Source organism: Cebus imitator, unplaced genomic scaffold, assembly GCF_001604975.1.
Source record: "Cebus imitator isolate Cc_AM_T3 unplaced genomic scaffold, Cebus_imitator-1.0 Scaffold44, whole genome shotgun sequence".
Lineage (NCBI taxonomy): Eukaryota > Metazoa > Chordata > Mammalia > Primates > Cebidae > Cebus > Cebus imitator.
Genome location: NW_016107359.1, coordinates 4611779 through 4626170, shown reverse-complemented (window position 1 = coordinate 4626170; position 14392 = coordinate 4611779). Strand labels below are relative to the sequence as shown.

The 14392-nt window shown below is 44.1% G+C and overlaps 1 protein-coding gene across 1 annotated transcript in view; it reads left to right on the top strand.

Moving 5' to 3' along the window:
* Positions 1-6904: 6904 nt before the first annotated feature.
* The window catches only part of SUB1 (SUB1 regulator of transcription), a 17868-nt gene continuing 10380 nt past the window's right edge, over positions 6905-14392 (top strand). The window contains exons 1-3 of the mRNA XM_017526813.1: positions 6905-7026; positions 9864-9936; positions 12723-12845. Coding sequence (XP_017382302.1) covers positions 9865-9936; positions 12723-12845 — 195 coding nt within the window. The 5' untranslated portion in view covers positions 6905-7026; position 9864. The remainder of the gene's footprint in view (positions 7027-9863; positions 9937-12722; positions 12846-14392) is intronic.

The following is a 14392-nucleotide window of genomic DNA, read 5'->3' as shown; positions in this document are numbered from 1 at the left end:
CAGTCCTTTCTTTTCTCCTCTCGTCCGTATCCAGTTGTCCACTTTGGTCTCCAGATGACCAGCATTAGCACTGTAACTGCTGACAGAGGAATTTTGCTCTCTTTGTTTTTGACTGCCGTTGTTGGCACTCTGATCTGAGGTTATGTCTCATTGAAGCCAAGCCTGCATAACACCAGGTGAACACAGTTGCTGGTTTCTTCCTCTCTGTCTCTAGGCCTAACACTCTAGGGCTTAGCAGGGCAGGAGAGGGAGAAAGAAAATTATTTTTTCCCAGCCTGTGAACCAAGGCCTTTTTTTTTTTTTTTTTTTTTTTTGAGACAGAGTCTTGCTCTGTCACCCAGGCTGGAGTGCAGTGGTGTGATCTCAGCTCACTGCAACTTCACCCTCCAGTGTTCAGGAGATTCTCCTGCCTTAGCCTCCCAAGTAGCTGGGATTACAGGCATGTACCACCATGCCCAGCTAATTTTTGTATTTTTCTTTTTTTTTGAGATGGATTCTCTCTCTGTTGCCCAGACTGGAGTGCACAGTGGCGCGATTTTGGCTCACGGCAATCCCCGCCTCATGGGTTCAAGTGATTCTCCTTTCTCAGCCTCCCAAGTAGCTGGGACTACAGATGTGAACCATGACGCCTGGCTAATTTTTTGTATTTTTAGTAGAGATGGCGGTTTCACCATGTTAGCCAGGATGGTCTTGATCTCTTGACCTTGTGATCTGCTCACCTCAGCCTCTCAAAGTGCTGGGATCCCAGGCGTGAGCCACCACACCAGGCCTAATTTTTGTATTTTTTAGTAGAGATAGGGTTTTGCCATGTTGGCCGGGCTGGTCTTGAATTCCTGGCCCCAAGTGATCTGCCTGCCTCAGCCTCCCAAAGTGCTGGGATAATGGGCGTGAGCCCCCGAGTCCCACCCACAAGGCTTTTTTTGCCTTAACTTTTTCTCACATCACTGCATCTGAGGGATATAACTCACACCTTACAAAAAGTAGATGCTCCCTGTGTCTCTTCTTGGGATGAGAGTATATTGCCCCTGTCTTATCTGCTGTTATAGAACTATCATAGACTGGGTGGCTTAAACAACAAACGCTTATTTTGTCCAATTGTGGAGGCTGAGAATTCCAAGATGAAGGTGCTTGCGTATTTGGTGAGGGCTCACTTCCTGGTTTGCAGATAACCATCATCTTGTTGTATCCTTACATGGCAGAGAACAAAGAGAGAAGAATCAAGCTCTCTCTTGTCTCTTCTCATAGAAGCATGAATCCATTTATGAGGGCCCAACCCTCATGACTAAGTATGCCCCAAAGTCCCCACCTCTAATACCTTTCCACTGGGATTGAGGGTTCAACATATGAATCTGGGGAAAAACACAAGCATTGAATCCGTACAACCCTCTTACCTTGTGCTGTCTCCCTTCCCAGTTCTTAAGAACCACTAACTTGGAAAATGCCCGGTTTTTGTTTTTTTTTTTTTTTTTTTTAGAAGGGGTTTCGCTTTTTTTTTTCTTTTTTGTTTGTATTGGCGCAATCTCGGCTCACTGCAACCTCCGCCTCCTGGGTTCAGGCAATTCTCCTGCCTCAGCCTCCTGAGTAGCTGGGATTACAGGCACGCGCCACCATGCCCAGCTAATTTTTTGTAGTTTTAGTAGAGACGGGGTTTCACCATGTTGACCAGGATGGTCTCGATCTCTCGACCTCGTGATCCACCCGGCTCGGCCTCCCAAAGTGCTGGGATTACAGGCTTGAGCCACCGCGCCCGGCCGGTTTTTGTTTTATTTGTTTTCTCTTTTGCATGTATGATCCACATGGCCCCTTCCTAGGTCTTCCTAAAACCTCTAGACATCCAGAGCCACCATATCCTTTAATATCCAAATTGAATGGTTGGTGCTACCATTTCATGTGCCGTGGGACCTCCAGAATTCTCCTTAAGTTTTCCCAAAATATCCTGGAAGGAATTATGTTCTCCTAGTCGTTCATGTTGTGATCTGCTTTCCTGCTTTAGCTTGGATGTTAAACCAGAGGTGGCTGACCTCCCGCTGTGCCCACCACATTGCTGGCACATAGCCCTGTTCCTCTCCCTTTCTTTCTTGTTTCCTCTTCTTTGTATGTTACTGGTATGTCTCTTCTGCTACAGATTCAGGCTGTCAGGAAATGCGACTTTCTTGATTTTCTCATGATTGTGTTTAATGATCACCATTTCATCTAATGGCAAAAGCTTAATCTTAGCCAATTTCATGTGAAACTCATAATTTCTCTCTTTCCCCTTTTCTCTCCTAAATTCTGGACAGAGGTGGGGTAGGATTATATGGTGTCAGAGCACCAAAGGTGGTGGTAGAGCTGGAAGATGCCCAGGTTTTTGTTTTATTTTCCCCATCTGCCCATGCCGGCCACATTAGTCTGTTCTCGCATTGCTATACGAGCTAGTGCTTGACTTACGACCACGGTTGGGACCGCGGACCGGTCGTAACACGATTTGGTCATAAGTTGAATAGGCTATATGCACGCGGAGATGGCAGTGCTGCCACAAGCTGGTCCGCACTGTCGTACGCCCAGCTGGGCAACGTTTGCACTGCCAGATGCGGAGCAGCCGTGGCTAGCGATTGTGGTCGTAAAGTCGAATGGTCGTAAGTTGCATAGGTGGTAAGTCGATCAATACCTGTAAAGACCTACCAAGACTGGGTAATTTATAAAGAAAAGAGGTTTAATTAGCTCATGATTCCACAAGGCTGTGCGAGAAGCATGGGAGGCCTCAGGAAACTTACAATCATGGTTCAAGGTAAAGGGGAAGCAGGTGCATCCTACATGGCTGGAGCAGAAGGAAGAGAGGGAAGGGGGAGGTGCTACACACTTTTAAACAAGCAGATCTTGTGAGAATTCACTCACTATCACGAGAACAGCAAGGGGGAGATCTGCCCCCGTGATCCAATCACCTCCCACCAGGCCCTTCCTCCAACATTGGGGATTACAATTCGACACGAGATTTGGACAGGGACACAGACAGAAACCATATCATTGGCCTTTGCTTAAGAGTTCATCCTGCCTGGTTCTTGGTCCTTCTCACTTCTTCACACTGGTATTTCTTGAGATGTTCTTTGTCACACCACTGTATGTAAGTCAAGGCTGGTGAGATTTCCTTGTCCTGACTGCAAGCCCTCCCCAGGTCTGTTGGCTGCCAGTGACACATCTGTGTCACTCTTGGCCAAACAGAAAGACATTCCACTGATTCCTGCAGTACCCTGGGGCATCCCTGAACTCGGCGAGGATGGCTGAGGTCTGCCACCCTGACACGCCACGCAGACATCTCTACCCCAACTCTGTGGTGGAGGGAGGGGCAGGTGGGTTTCAGAGGACCTTGGAGAGCTTGGCTGCCTGGAAAGCAAGGCACCAGTTTGCTTTGCTCTCTCAGATCCCCAGGCCCTCTGGGGATTTGATGCTTCCTTCCCCAGGGCTGACGTGGGGACAGAGAGCAGAACTACTTTTCTACTCCTCAGACACTGAAGAGGCGCCTCATCTCCTTTCTTCTCTGACTCTTCCCTTTCAGTTGCCATAATATCTACAGGCGAGTGGAGTGAGCGAAAAGGAAGTGTTTTTTGTTTGTTTTTGAGATGGGATCTCACTCTGTCACCCAGGCTGGAATGAATGCAGTGGCGCAATCATGGCTCACTGCAGCCTCAACCTCCCAGGCTCAAAGTATCCTCTTGCCTCAGTCTCCTGAGTAGCTGGGACCACAAGTGCATATCACTATGCCCAGCTAATTTTTTGTATTTTCTGTAGAGACAGGGTCTCACTATGTTGTCCAGACTGGTCTTGAACTCCTGGGCTCCAGTGATCTGCTCACCTCAGCCTCCCAAATTGCTGGAATAACAGGCAGGAGCCATGGCACTCAGCCAGAAAAAATTTTAAACTAATCGCTTAGTGTCTTAAACCTATAATTTATGCCTGGAATCCTGATAGTTAAAAAAAGTCAAAAGCCAAGAATCTGCCCTGTGTGTTCTGCTCTAACATCCTTCTTCTGCTGTAGCCGAGAAAATGGGGGTGGGGGTGAGGTGGGAGGTGTGGGGGTGTGTGTGGGGGAGGGTCGGAGGTGTGGGGGTGTGGGGTGGGGGAAGGGGGGAAGGGGAAGAGTCAAGGTCAGAAATCAGGAAGTGCTAGTAACAAGAACCACACTGGATAACATTTCAAAATAATATCCTGGTACTTGATACATCTTTTTCCGAAGCTTTGAAAAAACAGAGGGTGTTGACAGCATAAGGCCTTGGAGGGAACCACATTAGCAGTCCCCAGCCATACTCCAGGCCTCCAGGAATTTCTTCATGGCAGTCTCCTCCTCAAGCTCTGTCCCTTTCATAGTTCGTCAGCTATTTCCCTTCTCAGTCCTACTCCCCAGTCTACCTCCCTTTCTGGGACACCTACAGACTCTCCGAATTCAGCACATTTATTTAGCTTCCTTTTTGTGCCACACACTTCTTCCAGACCAAGGCTTGGAGTAGGGAGTGGGAGTTCTTTCACTTTTAAAGCTGCCCTCTAGGAAATTGTCTATAAAAGGAGCTATTCCCTACCCCACAATGCACAAATGCAGGTGAATTACACCTCCTTCCCATTCCATTATTTGAAAGCAACCGCTGTCCTTTTTTTTTTTTTTTTGAGACAGTTTGGCTCTTGTTGCCCAGGCTGTAGTGTAGTGACACTATCTCAGCTCACTGCAACCTCTGCCTCCTGGGTTCAAGCAATTCTCCTGCCTTAGCCTCCCAAGTAGCTGGGATTACAGGCGCCTGCCACCACAGCCCACTAATTTTTTGTATTTTTACTACAGATGGCGTTTCACCATGTTGGCAGGCTGATCTTGAACTCCTAATCTCAGGTGATCCACCCGCCTTGGCCTCACAAAATGCTGGGATTACAGGTGTGAGCCACCCACCATGCCCGGCCCCTATTTTGTTTAAAATAAAAAAAAAAATTTCCTTCCTCTTTCATCTATGTAAAAAATTATTTTTGTTTATTTTCTTGAATTATGGTTACCTTTTGAAAATGGACAATGCTTGATCAAGGATTTTCAATTAGTTTTACAAAGTACCACACCTAAGAAAACTGAGCCAACAAATTTGCATGCAAAGCTTCAGGTCTCCTTACTTCTAAAAATGCATACCTCCTTAACAGCGCTCCACCTCCAATGCTTAGAGAACGGAAACCCAAACCAAAACAGGCACACTGCCCAGTTCCCTCAGTGACACAGAAACTGAATGAAAACTTATTAAAGCAGGAGGGGTTAGAGATGCAGGGGAAGTTTAAGTGCACACGTGGTTTACCTTGAATATTAAGCTTGATTTCTTTACATAGGTGTGGAGCTTTGCAGTGTCCCATGACTGTGCATAATGTCAGTGTTTCTTTTCTTTCTTTCGTTTTGTTTTGAGACAGTCTCACTCTGTTGCCCAGGCTGGAGTGCAGTGGTACAATCTTGGCTGACTGCAACCTCCACTTCCCAGGTTCAAATGATTTTTCTGTCTCACCTTCCTGGGTAGCTGGGATTATAGGCGCATGCCACCACGTCCAGCTAATTTTTGTATTGTTAGTAGAGACAGGGTTTCACTATATTGGTCAGGCTGGTCTGGAACTCCTGACCTCAGGTGATCCATCTGCCTCAGCCTCTTAAAGTGCTGAGATTACAGGTGTGAGCCATTGCACCTAGCGTCAGTGTTTATTTTCATGGCTGCTTTTATTTCATTATGATCAAGAGTTTCACAACAAACTATTTTAGGGAATTAATTTGTATTTTTGTCTGCATTTAATCCTTTAAAAGTCAAGTAATTCTAGAAAGGGATGTGTGGGGGATGCTTTCAGAAGTTTAGTGTTCAGACTTCGATTCTATCCGATGTATTCTTTGCCTCTCAACCCCATTACACATTTCACCCACCGTTTTAATTTTTCCAGGGAATATACAACTCTCTTCTCCTATAAGGGTGGGATGGGTGAGAACCATAGGTCTAATTGCTTTGCATGTGGAGTCAAACACTCCTCCCATTCTGCAACCCACTGCCCTTCCTCAGCCTCTGTGGCATCTCTGGTGTGCAATTCTGAGCTTCGGCAGGATTCCATCTCCACTTTGCAAAATCCCATACCATTCCTCTACCTGAGGCAGGAAAATAGGATTTAAGAAAATAGGAGGGAGGGAACCTAAGGCCAATTCACGCTTCAGCTGTAACGGGAAATACCCTCTCCATAGGGCGTTAACGTTGGTTTCCTGATCTATAAAACGGAGAGAATAGTCATTCCTACTTTGGAATGTGCTTGTTAGGATGAGTAAATTGCTTCATGCAGTGTCTGACACGTAGTGGGTGCTTGATAAATCTTTGTTAACAGATATGCTTTTGTATTGATTATTAGCTGTAGGAGGCATTCATTCAAATACATATTCAAATAATCTTTTAGCCATAATTGCTGCTTGTATATGGATTTCTCTTGCCTTCTGTGAACTCCCTTACATCTTCAGGACCTCAATACAGGAATAAGGCACACTCCAAAGATTTCTTGCACTTCCTAGAATTAAACGCTGTGACTTTAGCTTCCTTCCTTTGGACTTTATGGGGCAGAGTCATGTACTGAGGTGGGTAAAGTGGGGTAGGAAGATCACTTTTGGGAAAATGGACCAGAGTATTGATTTTTTCATTATGACCCCTCCGCTTCATTAAATCATTTATTGAGCAACTGAAACGCTTGGCGCTTGTCACTCATGTTTTATTTATTTATTTTTTTAAGCTATCTCCTACAGGAAGGATATTAGTTCTTTCATTCTCTCACGGGTCAGATGTAATCTTCCAACATCTGACTTTGGCGTCATCCATTTGGGAAAAGAGGCGGCCCCTTTAAGGCCCTGGAAAGGGTCTAAGTGTTGGTTTCGGTGGGGAGGCCACGCCCCATCACGTAAACGCAGGCCCAGCGAGGCGGGGTCTGCGTCTCCTAGCTGCCGTCACTTCCGGTTCTCTGTCAGTCGCGAGCGAGCAAGCAGGGGAGTGTGCGACTGCTAGAGCCGAGCGGAGCGTGAGTGCGCTGATCCTCTACCTCTACTCCTCGGGGCCCCCATCCAGCCGACCCCACCCTCCCAGCCGGGCAGTGAGCTGCCTTTGGTTCTCTGCTCCCCTAGCCGGCAACAGCCGCGGGAAATGGCGGCTCTGCCTTACCTCCCCCTTCCCCGCCTCGGCGTCTCCAGGCCCCCTCCTTCGGCCCTGACTCCGTGCCTGACGCTCTGTGGACCCTTCCGCGCTAGACTCCAGTCTCCGGGAGCGCCGACTCGAGGCGGCGGGCGTTGCGGCCTGGGACGGCGGATTGAGGCCGTCTAGGGGGCGAGGAGCCGCGGGGAGGGGGTCGCGGCGTCCCCGGGACAATGCGGAGGCGGCTGGCCGAGGTGGGGCGCGTGCGGTACCTGCCCTTCCCCCGGCCCTCGCCCTGAGGGGGCGCTCTGGAGACTGGGAGAGCGGATGCGGTCTGCAGTGGGCGGCAGGAGGAGGCCGGGGGAAGAAGGGCTGATGTGCGGGGGGAGGGAACGCTTCGAGAGAAGAAAATGGCGCTTGGTGCAAGTCCCGCCTCTTCCCACGGCGTCTCCTCCGCACTTCGCCGCCTCCCACGCCCCCTCTGACCAACCTGTCTCCCCTCTCCCTGGAGGCTGCTAGCCACGGCGTGCTAGCGGCTTACTGGGGCCACACGACCCCTTCCCTGATCTTGCGCTTGTCATCTTCCTGTTATACCGAAGTCGTGTGCCCTTAAGTCCTGGTTCATTTTCACCTCGTTTTTTTCTGATCTTCCCCTCAATCAGCAAACGCCGGAGATTTCGTTTCTCTTTTTAAAGTTGCGTTTTGCATAAATTCTACAATAGCGGTTTCAGTATCAATTACTTGAATTACAAGCTGCTGCTCCCACTCTCCCCCACATTGGAACAGGCTCGTTAAGGTAAAAATATATTTGTTGAAAGTTTATAGAGGCTGGCTTTAGTTGCCGTTACTTTTCTTCTCCAGTGGACTTCCTTGGGTTGAATACCAGGTGGTTCTTTGAGAAACTCTTGGGCCCCAGGCAGTTTTTAATAACAGACAGTAGTTATGCTCGACCATTTAAAAGTGAAAAATAAATTATGTTCAATTTAATTACCTTTTTAAAAGAGATCTTTTTTAATTTGTATTAGCTAGCGTTAAAAAGTGAACTAAATTGATTTTGGAGGTTAGGTTGCAAAATGGAGCAGAAACAGGAAAAATGGATAACACGTGGTCATGAACGTTGTTGCTTTTCGCTTCTGAATTTGCTCTTCAAGACATCACCAGTTAAAATCAGTATGTCTGGGTTGGGCATGGTTTGAGCTCTTTGAATTGAGTGGCCAGGATTGGGATGGCCCATTTCTTTTACCTTGACCTGCTATTTAGGAACACATGCAACGTCAGTGCTAATGCAGGTTTCGTCTGGAGAGCTAGATCATTTATGATTTTTTTCTTTTCGAGGAGGAATTTAAGTCTTTTTTTTCTTGTACTCAACAAATGTAGTGTGTACTGTGTTTATTAAGCCTTTTAAGGCATACAGAAATTATTTATGCCTAGTGTTCCATTATTGGAACGCTAAGCATGTGGGTGTTATTTATATCTTGCTGCTCAAGGTCATCGCCAAGGTCTGATGGCAAAAATTCAAAAAACTGCAACCACCGGCATAAGTGGGTTAACAGGACCTAATCTCTTCTGAAAAGGGGAGAGCAAAGATATTTTGATAATTAGCGTTTGCGATCTGGTATAAGTGCCTTGAAAAGAGGTATCCACATATCTTGGAATTCCTTGAAACTTGGGTCTTAGGCTTACTCATAGTTTGCTCTCTGCAAACTTGCACTCAGTAAACACCCACTTACAAGCAAGGCACTAAGCTATGTATATCTTTGGGGGGACCTGGGAAGCTACCAGAAGGGTAGAAATTTGAGGGAAGGTTTTGCTCTTCACAAAAATAGGCTGTTCAAATTTTAATTGTGTTCCCGAGTAGAAAAATTAGTGTAAAATGTAATGAATTGCTGTGAATGGTGTGTGACCTGGGCTCACTGCAACCTCCTCCACCTGGGTTCAAGTGATTCTCCTGTGTCTGCCTCCTGAGTAGCTGGGACTACAAGCTTGCCACCACTTCTGGCTAATTTTTGTATTTGTGGTAGAGATGGGGTTTCACCATGTTGACCAGGCTGGTATCGAACTGAGCTCAAGTGATCCACCTGTCTTGGCCTCCCAAAGTACTGGAATTGCAGGCGTGACCCGTCGTGCCTGGCCTGAATTGTGTATAATTTTGTTTACTTTGAATTAGTACCTGTTATTTTGGTGATATGTCCAAACAGTCAAAATTAACATACAAAATATGAATAAATATATGAAAAATTAATTAGATGTCACATTTGCATAGTACAGCTGGTTCCCTGTTGTGTAAATGTTGGGGTCCATTACCTACAGTGAGTAACTTTACATTAGTCCTGATCTCATTGGTGAGAGGTCTAAAGTGGTGATAGTAGAATTACATTTATTTTCTGGTTTGAACAGTAATTGTCTGTTGCCTTCTTGCAGTCTACCCTACCCATAGTGTGTCATGCCACTAAAACAAAGTATAGAAAGATCCATTGGCTTGGAGAAAGGTTAGAGGTGTAGAGTGTATGACATTTAGTTCATTGTTCTTACTGGGTTCACCCTGCATGTTATTTGCAACTTAGAAGAGTACAGATTAAAATTTGTGCTAATAACAACTCCAGTTCCACAAAAATGGTAGAATGAACTATGTAACTTGTCCTTGATTTTTTTCTTTGATTGGGGAGAGCTAAGTTGAAAGTAATAGAGTACCTTGTTAATTATTTATGTGATGCTTTTTTTTTTCAGGATGCCTAAATCAAAGGAACTTGTTTCTTCAAGCTCTTCTGGCAGTGATTCTGACAGTGAGGTTGACAAAAAGGTGACTATTACTGCACCAAGTCGTTTTTGTGATATTCAGCAATATTGTCCATATCCCATTCTGACAGATAGTAAAAGGCATATTAACATCTCAAAAGGATCTTAGCGGGGTGCGGTAGGTAGCGCATGCCTGTAATCCTAGTACTTTGAGAGGCCAAAGGTGGGAGGATTGCTTGATCCCAAGAGTTCAAGACCAACCGGGCTAACATAGCAAGACCTCGTCTCTTTAAATGAAGAAAAAAAAAAAAAGTGGACAATGAGAATGTGAATGGGTATTTCTGGAGGTGTGGTTGGTCTCTGGACCACTTGACTAGAAGTGCCTGGGATGCTTCTTGCACATCCATACTCATAGGCCCTAAATCAGACTTAAGTCTTCTGTTGAAAACCATTAGGATCCCTAAAGTTGCAGAACCACTGCCTTGTACCCTAGGGACATAAAATTCTAAGTAGACCAAAGTCACTATTTACCATTATTTAGAAATTTACCTGATTTTTTTTGGTAAAATGCCAATTTTTTTTTAAAGACAGGGTATTGCTCTCTTGCCCAGGCTAGAGTGTGGTGACACCATCATGGGTCACTGCAGCCTCGACCTCTTGATCTCAAGCAGTCCTCCCACCTGTGCCTTCAGAGTAGCTGGGATTACAGGCATCATGCCTGGTCAATTAAAAAATGTTTTCGTAGGGACGAGGTCTTGCTATGTTGTTAAGGCTGGTCTTGAACTCCTAGCCTCATACAATTCTGCCTTAGCCTTCCAAAGCGCTGGGATTACAGGCATGAGCCACTGTAAGTGACCATAAAATGTTAATTTTGACAGCTTTCTCAGTTACTGGTGTTTATTCTGCACATAAGGATTTCTGAATTTTAGACTTGATACATTAAGTTTGAATGTACCAAGTTTGTGCTCTGGTCCCTTCCTTTTAGTTAAGTCGGCACCCAGGAAAGCTAACTTGAAACCCATTTTGACAAGATAGGCTTTTTCTGCATTAGATGACAGCTGCATGGTAATTGGTGCATTTCAGTAAATTGAGCATCTCAGTGGAGCAGAACTGATCATCTCACTCTGCGGTCAAGTCTTCCTTCCTGCAGTACTGTCCTTTATCTCAAAGAACTTTACATATCTGAATATATATTTATATCCTAGAAATAGAATAAGTTGGTTGTGTTTTTCCTAATTAGCATATATCCTTTGTAAAATAAATAATGACTAGCATTAGTAGACCTGTGGTTTCTAAAAGTTTATTCAAAAGCAGGCTCCCCAGCTTTTTTTTTTCTCCGGAAAGCTTAGTTAGCTAAAAGAAAAAGGGAGAGTGTATGGGAGTTTGGAGAAGTTGCAACCTTAAAGTATAAATACGGAATATAACAACACTTGGAAGAGTAAAATAAGGCTTCAAAGACTACATAACTATGGTTGAGTAAATTTCTTAATTTTAAAATTTGCATCTTATATAGTATTTGAATACGTTCATGTAAAAAATGTGTATTGAGCTTTTATTTGCCAGACATGCACTAGTCCATTGGGAATACTTAAAGCCTCATTTATAGAATAATTGCTTTCTGCATATTGAACTGAGTTAACTTTTTGTTTGTCCCAAATAGTAATATTAATCTTGTAGACACTTACCTTATATACCATGTTTTTCATTTCACGTTTTACATGTATAAGTTTTTCCTAGCTTCATCTAATTTGGTAACATTCAATTAATTTAGTAATGTTAAAATATTAATACTATTCTATAAAGAAGGAACATGACTGCCCTCTGCTGTTTGGGTTGATAAGTCTAGTGGTTTTTATGGGCTGTTAGCTCTTTTTGAGAATGAAGCTTTATAATAAGGTTTTAAAATAACGCTGTTTTTAAAACTGTTGTAATTTTTGAAAGCTAGTTTAACACATACCTGTTTATCTTCAGTGATTTTCTTTTTTTTGTGATGAGATGAGGAAGTTCCTGAGTTGTTTGGCGCTCAGTGCCCAGTGCAAAATAGCTCTCTTCAGATTTGCCTAATCATAAATTCCTTTTTTTTGGAGACGAAGTTTTGCTCTTGTTGTCCAGGCTGGAGTTGAGGCTGGAGGGCAATGGTGTGATCTTGGCTCACTGCAACCTTCACCTCCTGGGTTCAGTTGATTTTCCTGACTCACCCTCCTGAGTAGTTGGGATCACAGGCGTGTGGCACCACGCCTGGGTATTTTTTTAGTGGAGACGGGGGTTTTACCATGTTGGCCAGGCTGGTCTTGAACTCCTGACCTCAAGTGATCTTCTCGCCTTGGACTCCCAAAGTGCCGCGCGTGGCCCATAAATTCCTTAAGCCAGCTTAAATCGCTTTTGGAATAGGCAGGACATAAACATTCATATCCTGGAAATGGAATAAGCTGGTTGTATTCTTTTAATTAGTATATCTGCTTTGTAAAATAAGTAACTGACTAGCTTTGGTAGACCTGTGGTTCCCAGGTTTATTCAGAAGCAGCAAGGTCCTTCTTTTTTTTTTTCTACCAAAGAAATCTTTCGGGATCCCGAGCCACGAAAATGACTGTTCCTGTGGTTAATAAACTGTAATGCCTGAAGTGTCTTTTAGGATCCTGAGAACAGAGTTTGAAAACATTACTAAGTATAATGATTGGTTAGATTCATAGTTTTGTTGTTGAGTGAAACTTTTTTTTATACATTTATGATATTTTGGATGTAGTCTTTTGATTGTTTAAACCTTAAAAAGTAATGGAATCTTTTGACACTGAGATGTGTTTTATTCTTATGTATGCAAATTTTAACCATATTCTTGCTTTTCTTTTTTAGTTAAAGAGGAAAAAGCAAGTTGCTCCAGAAAAACCTGTAAAGAAGCAAAAGACAGGTGAAACTTCGAGAGCTCTGTCATCTTCTAAACAGAGTAGCAGTAGCAGAGATGATAACATGTTTCAGGTAAAGTTGGCTTTTTTTTTTTTTTTGAGACAGAGTCTCCATCACCCAGGCTGGAGTGCAGTGACGCAATCTTGGCTCACTGCAATCTCTCCACCTCCTGGGTTCAAGTAGTTCTCTGCGTCAGTCTCCTGAGTAGCTGGGATTATAGGTGCTTGCCACCACAACTGGCTAATTTTTGTATTTTAGTATGTGTGCTGCCAAGGCAAGCACTAATTTTTGTATTAGTAGAGACAGGGTTTCACCATCTTGGCCAGGCTGGTCTTGAACTCTTGACCTTGTGATCCGCCTGCCTTGGCCTCCCAAAGTGCTGGGATTACAGGCGTGAGTCACCACCTCCAGCCAAAGTTGGCTATTTCTTTAGATTCAGAGGAATTATCTGGCTTGATCTGAAGAATGTTAAAAGTACTGTAATCTGATATTGCATGATATGTGTGTTACAATCCTCTTAGCTAGGAACATTTATTAAAATAGAACAAACTAGTAAAAGTAATACACTGCTGGGTTATTGTTTTGCTGTATTTAAACCAATGCAAATTTTAATTTTACAGAAATCCCAAAAATGAGATTAAGAACTGCACATTTAGAAAGCAACTTGGAGGAGGCAGGTCAGGTGTTGGACAGTAAGGTATGAATAGATTATTGCCAGAGAGGAAACAGCAATATGACCTGCCTAATTTTGACCTGATGAGCAGCAGAAAAGGGGAATGGGTTGAATAGGTCAAGAGAAGAAAGTTCATTAGAGGACTTGATGAAATCACCTGAAAGGACTCATATAGCTTCTTCTCTTGGGTTTCCTATCTTGTTTTAGGGAGACTTGATACTGGCATCTTTGTACAAGAAGGATTTGTGAGGAAGGGGTGTTGAGAATAAATGGATGCAGGTGAGATTGCTTAGGTAATTGTAGGCTTTAATCTGTATGTGAGGTGATAAGGGCTTAGATCTTTTTTCTTAAAGAAGAAATTGTGCCAATTATAAGATGCAGGTCAGAAAGAATGGACCAGAGGAAATAGGCAATCACTGAAGATGTGGATGTGATTTTAAAAAAAAATGGAGTTGCTTCTGTAGCACCTGGAGGGCTTAGTTGGGAAATGTTCCTATGGGGTTATCAGCATGGTTGACTAAAGCTGCCTACTTAAATATTAAACCAGAGAAGGAACAGGAGGCAGATGAGGGTGTGTCTTGGGTTATATTCAGATAGAGAATGGAAGGAAAAAAACGATGTAGATTAAGAGAGAGGGTAAAGGAAAATTAGAAGAGAACAGTAATGGGAGCAAGAAAAGATGAGTATGCACAGGAGCCATAAGTATTTGCAGGAGCCGTAAGTATCAGTTGAAACCAAAAGGTTGGACAGGATGAGACTACAACCTTTTTTTTTTTTTAAAAAAAAAAGATGCAATCTCTACTCTGTCACCCAGACTGGAGTGCAGCAATGTGATCTCTGTTCACTGCAGCCTCTGCTTCCTGGGCTCAAACGATCCTCCTGCCTCAGCCTCCTGAGTAGGTGGCACTACAGGCATGCTCCATGATGCCTGGCTAATTTTTTTTTT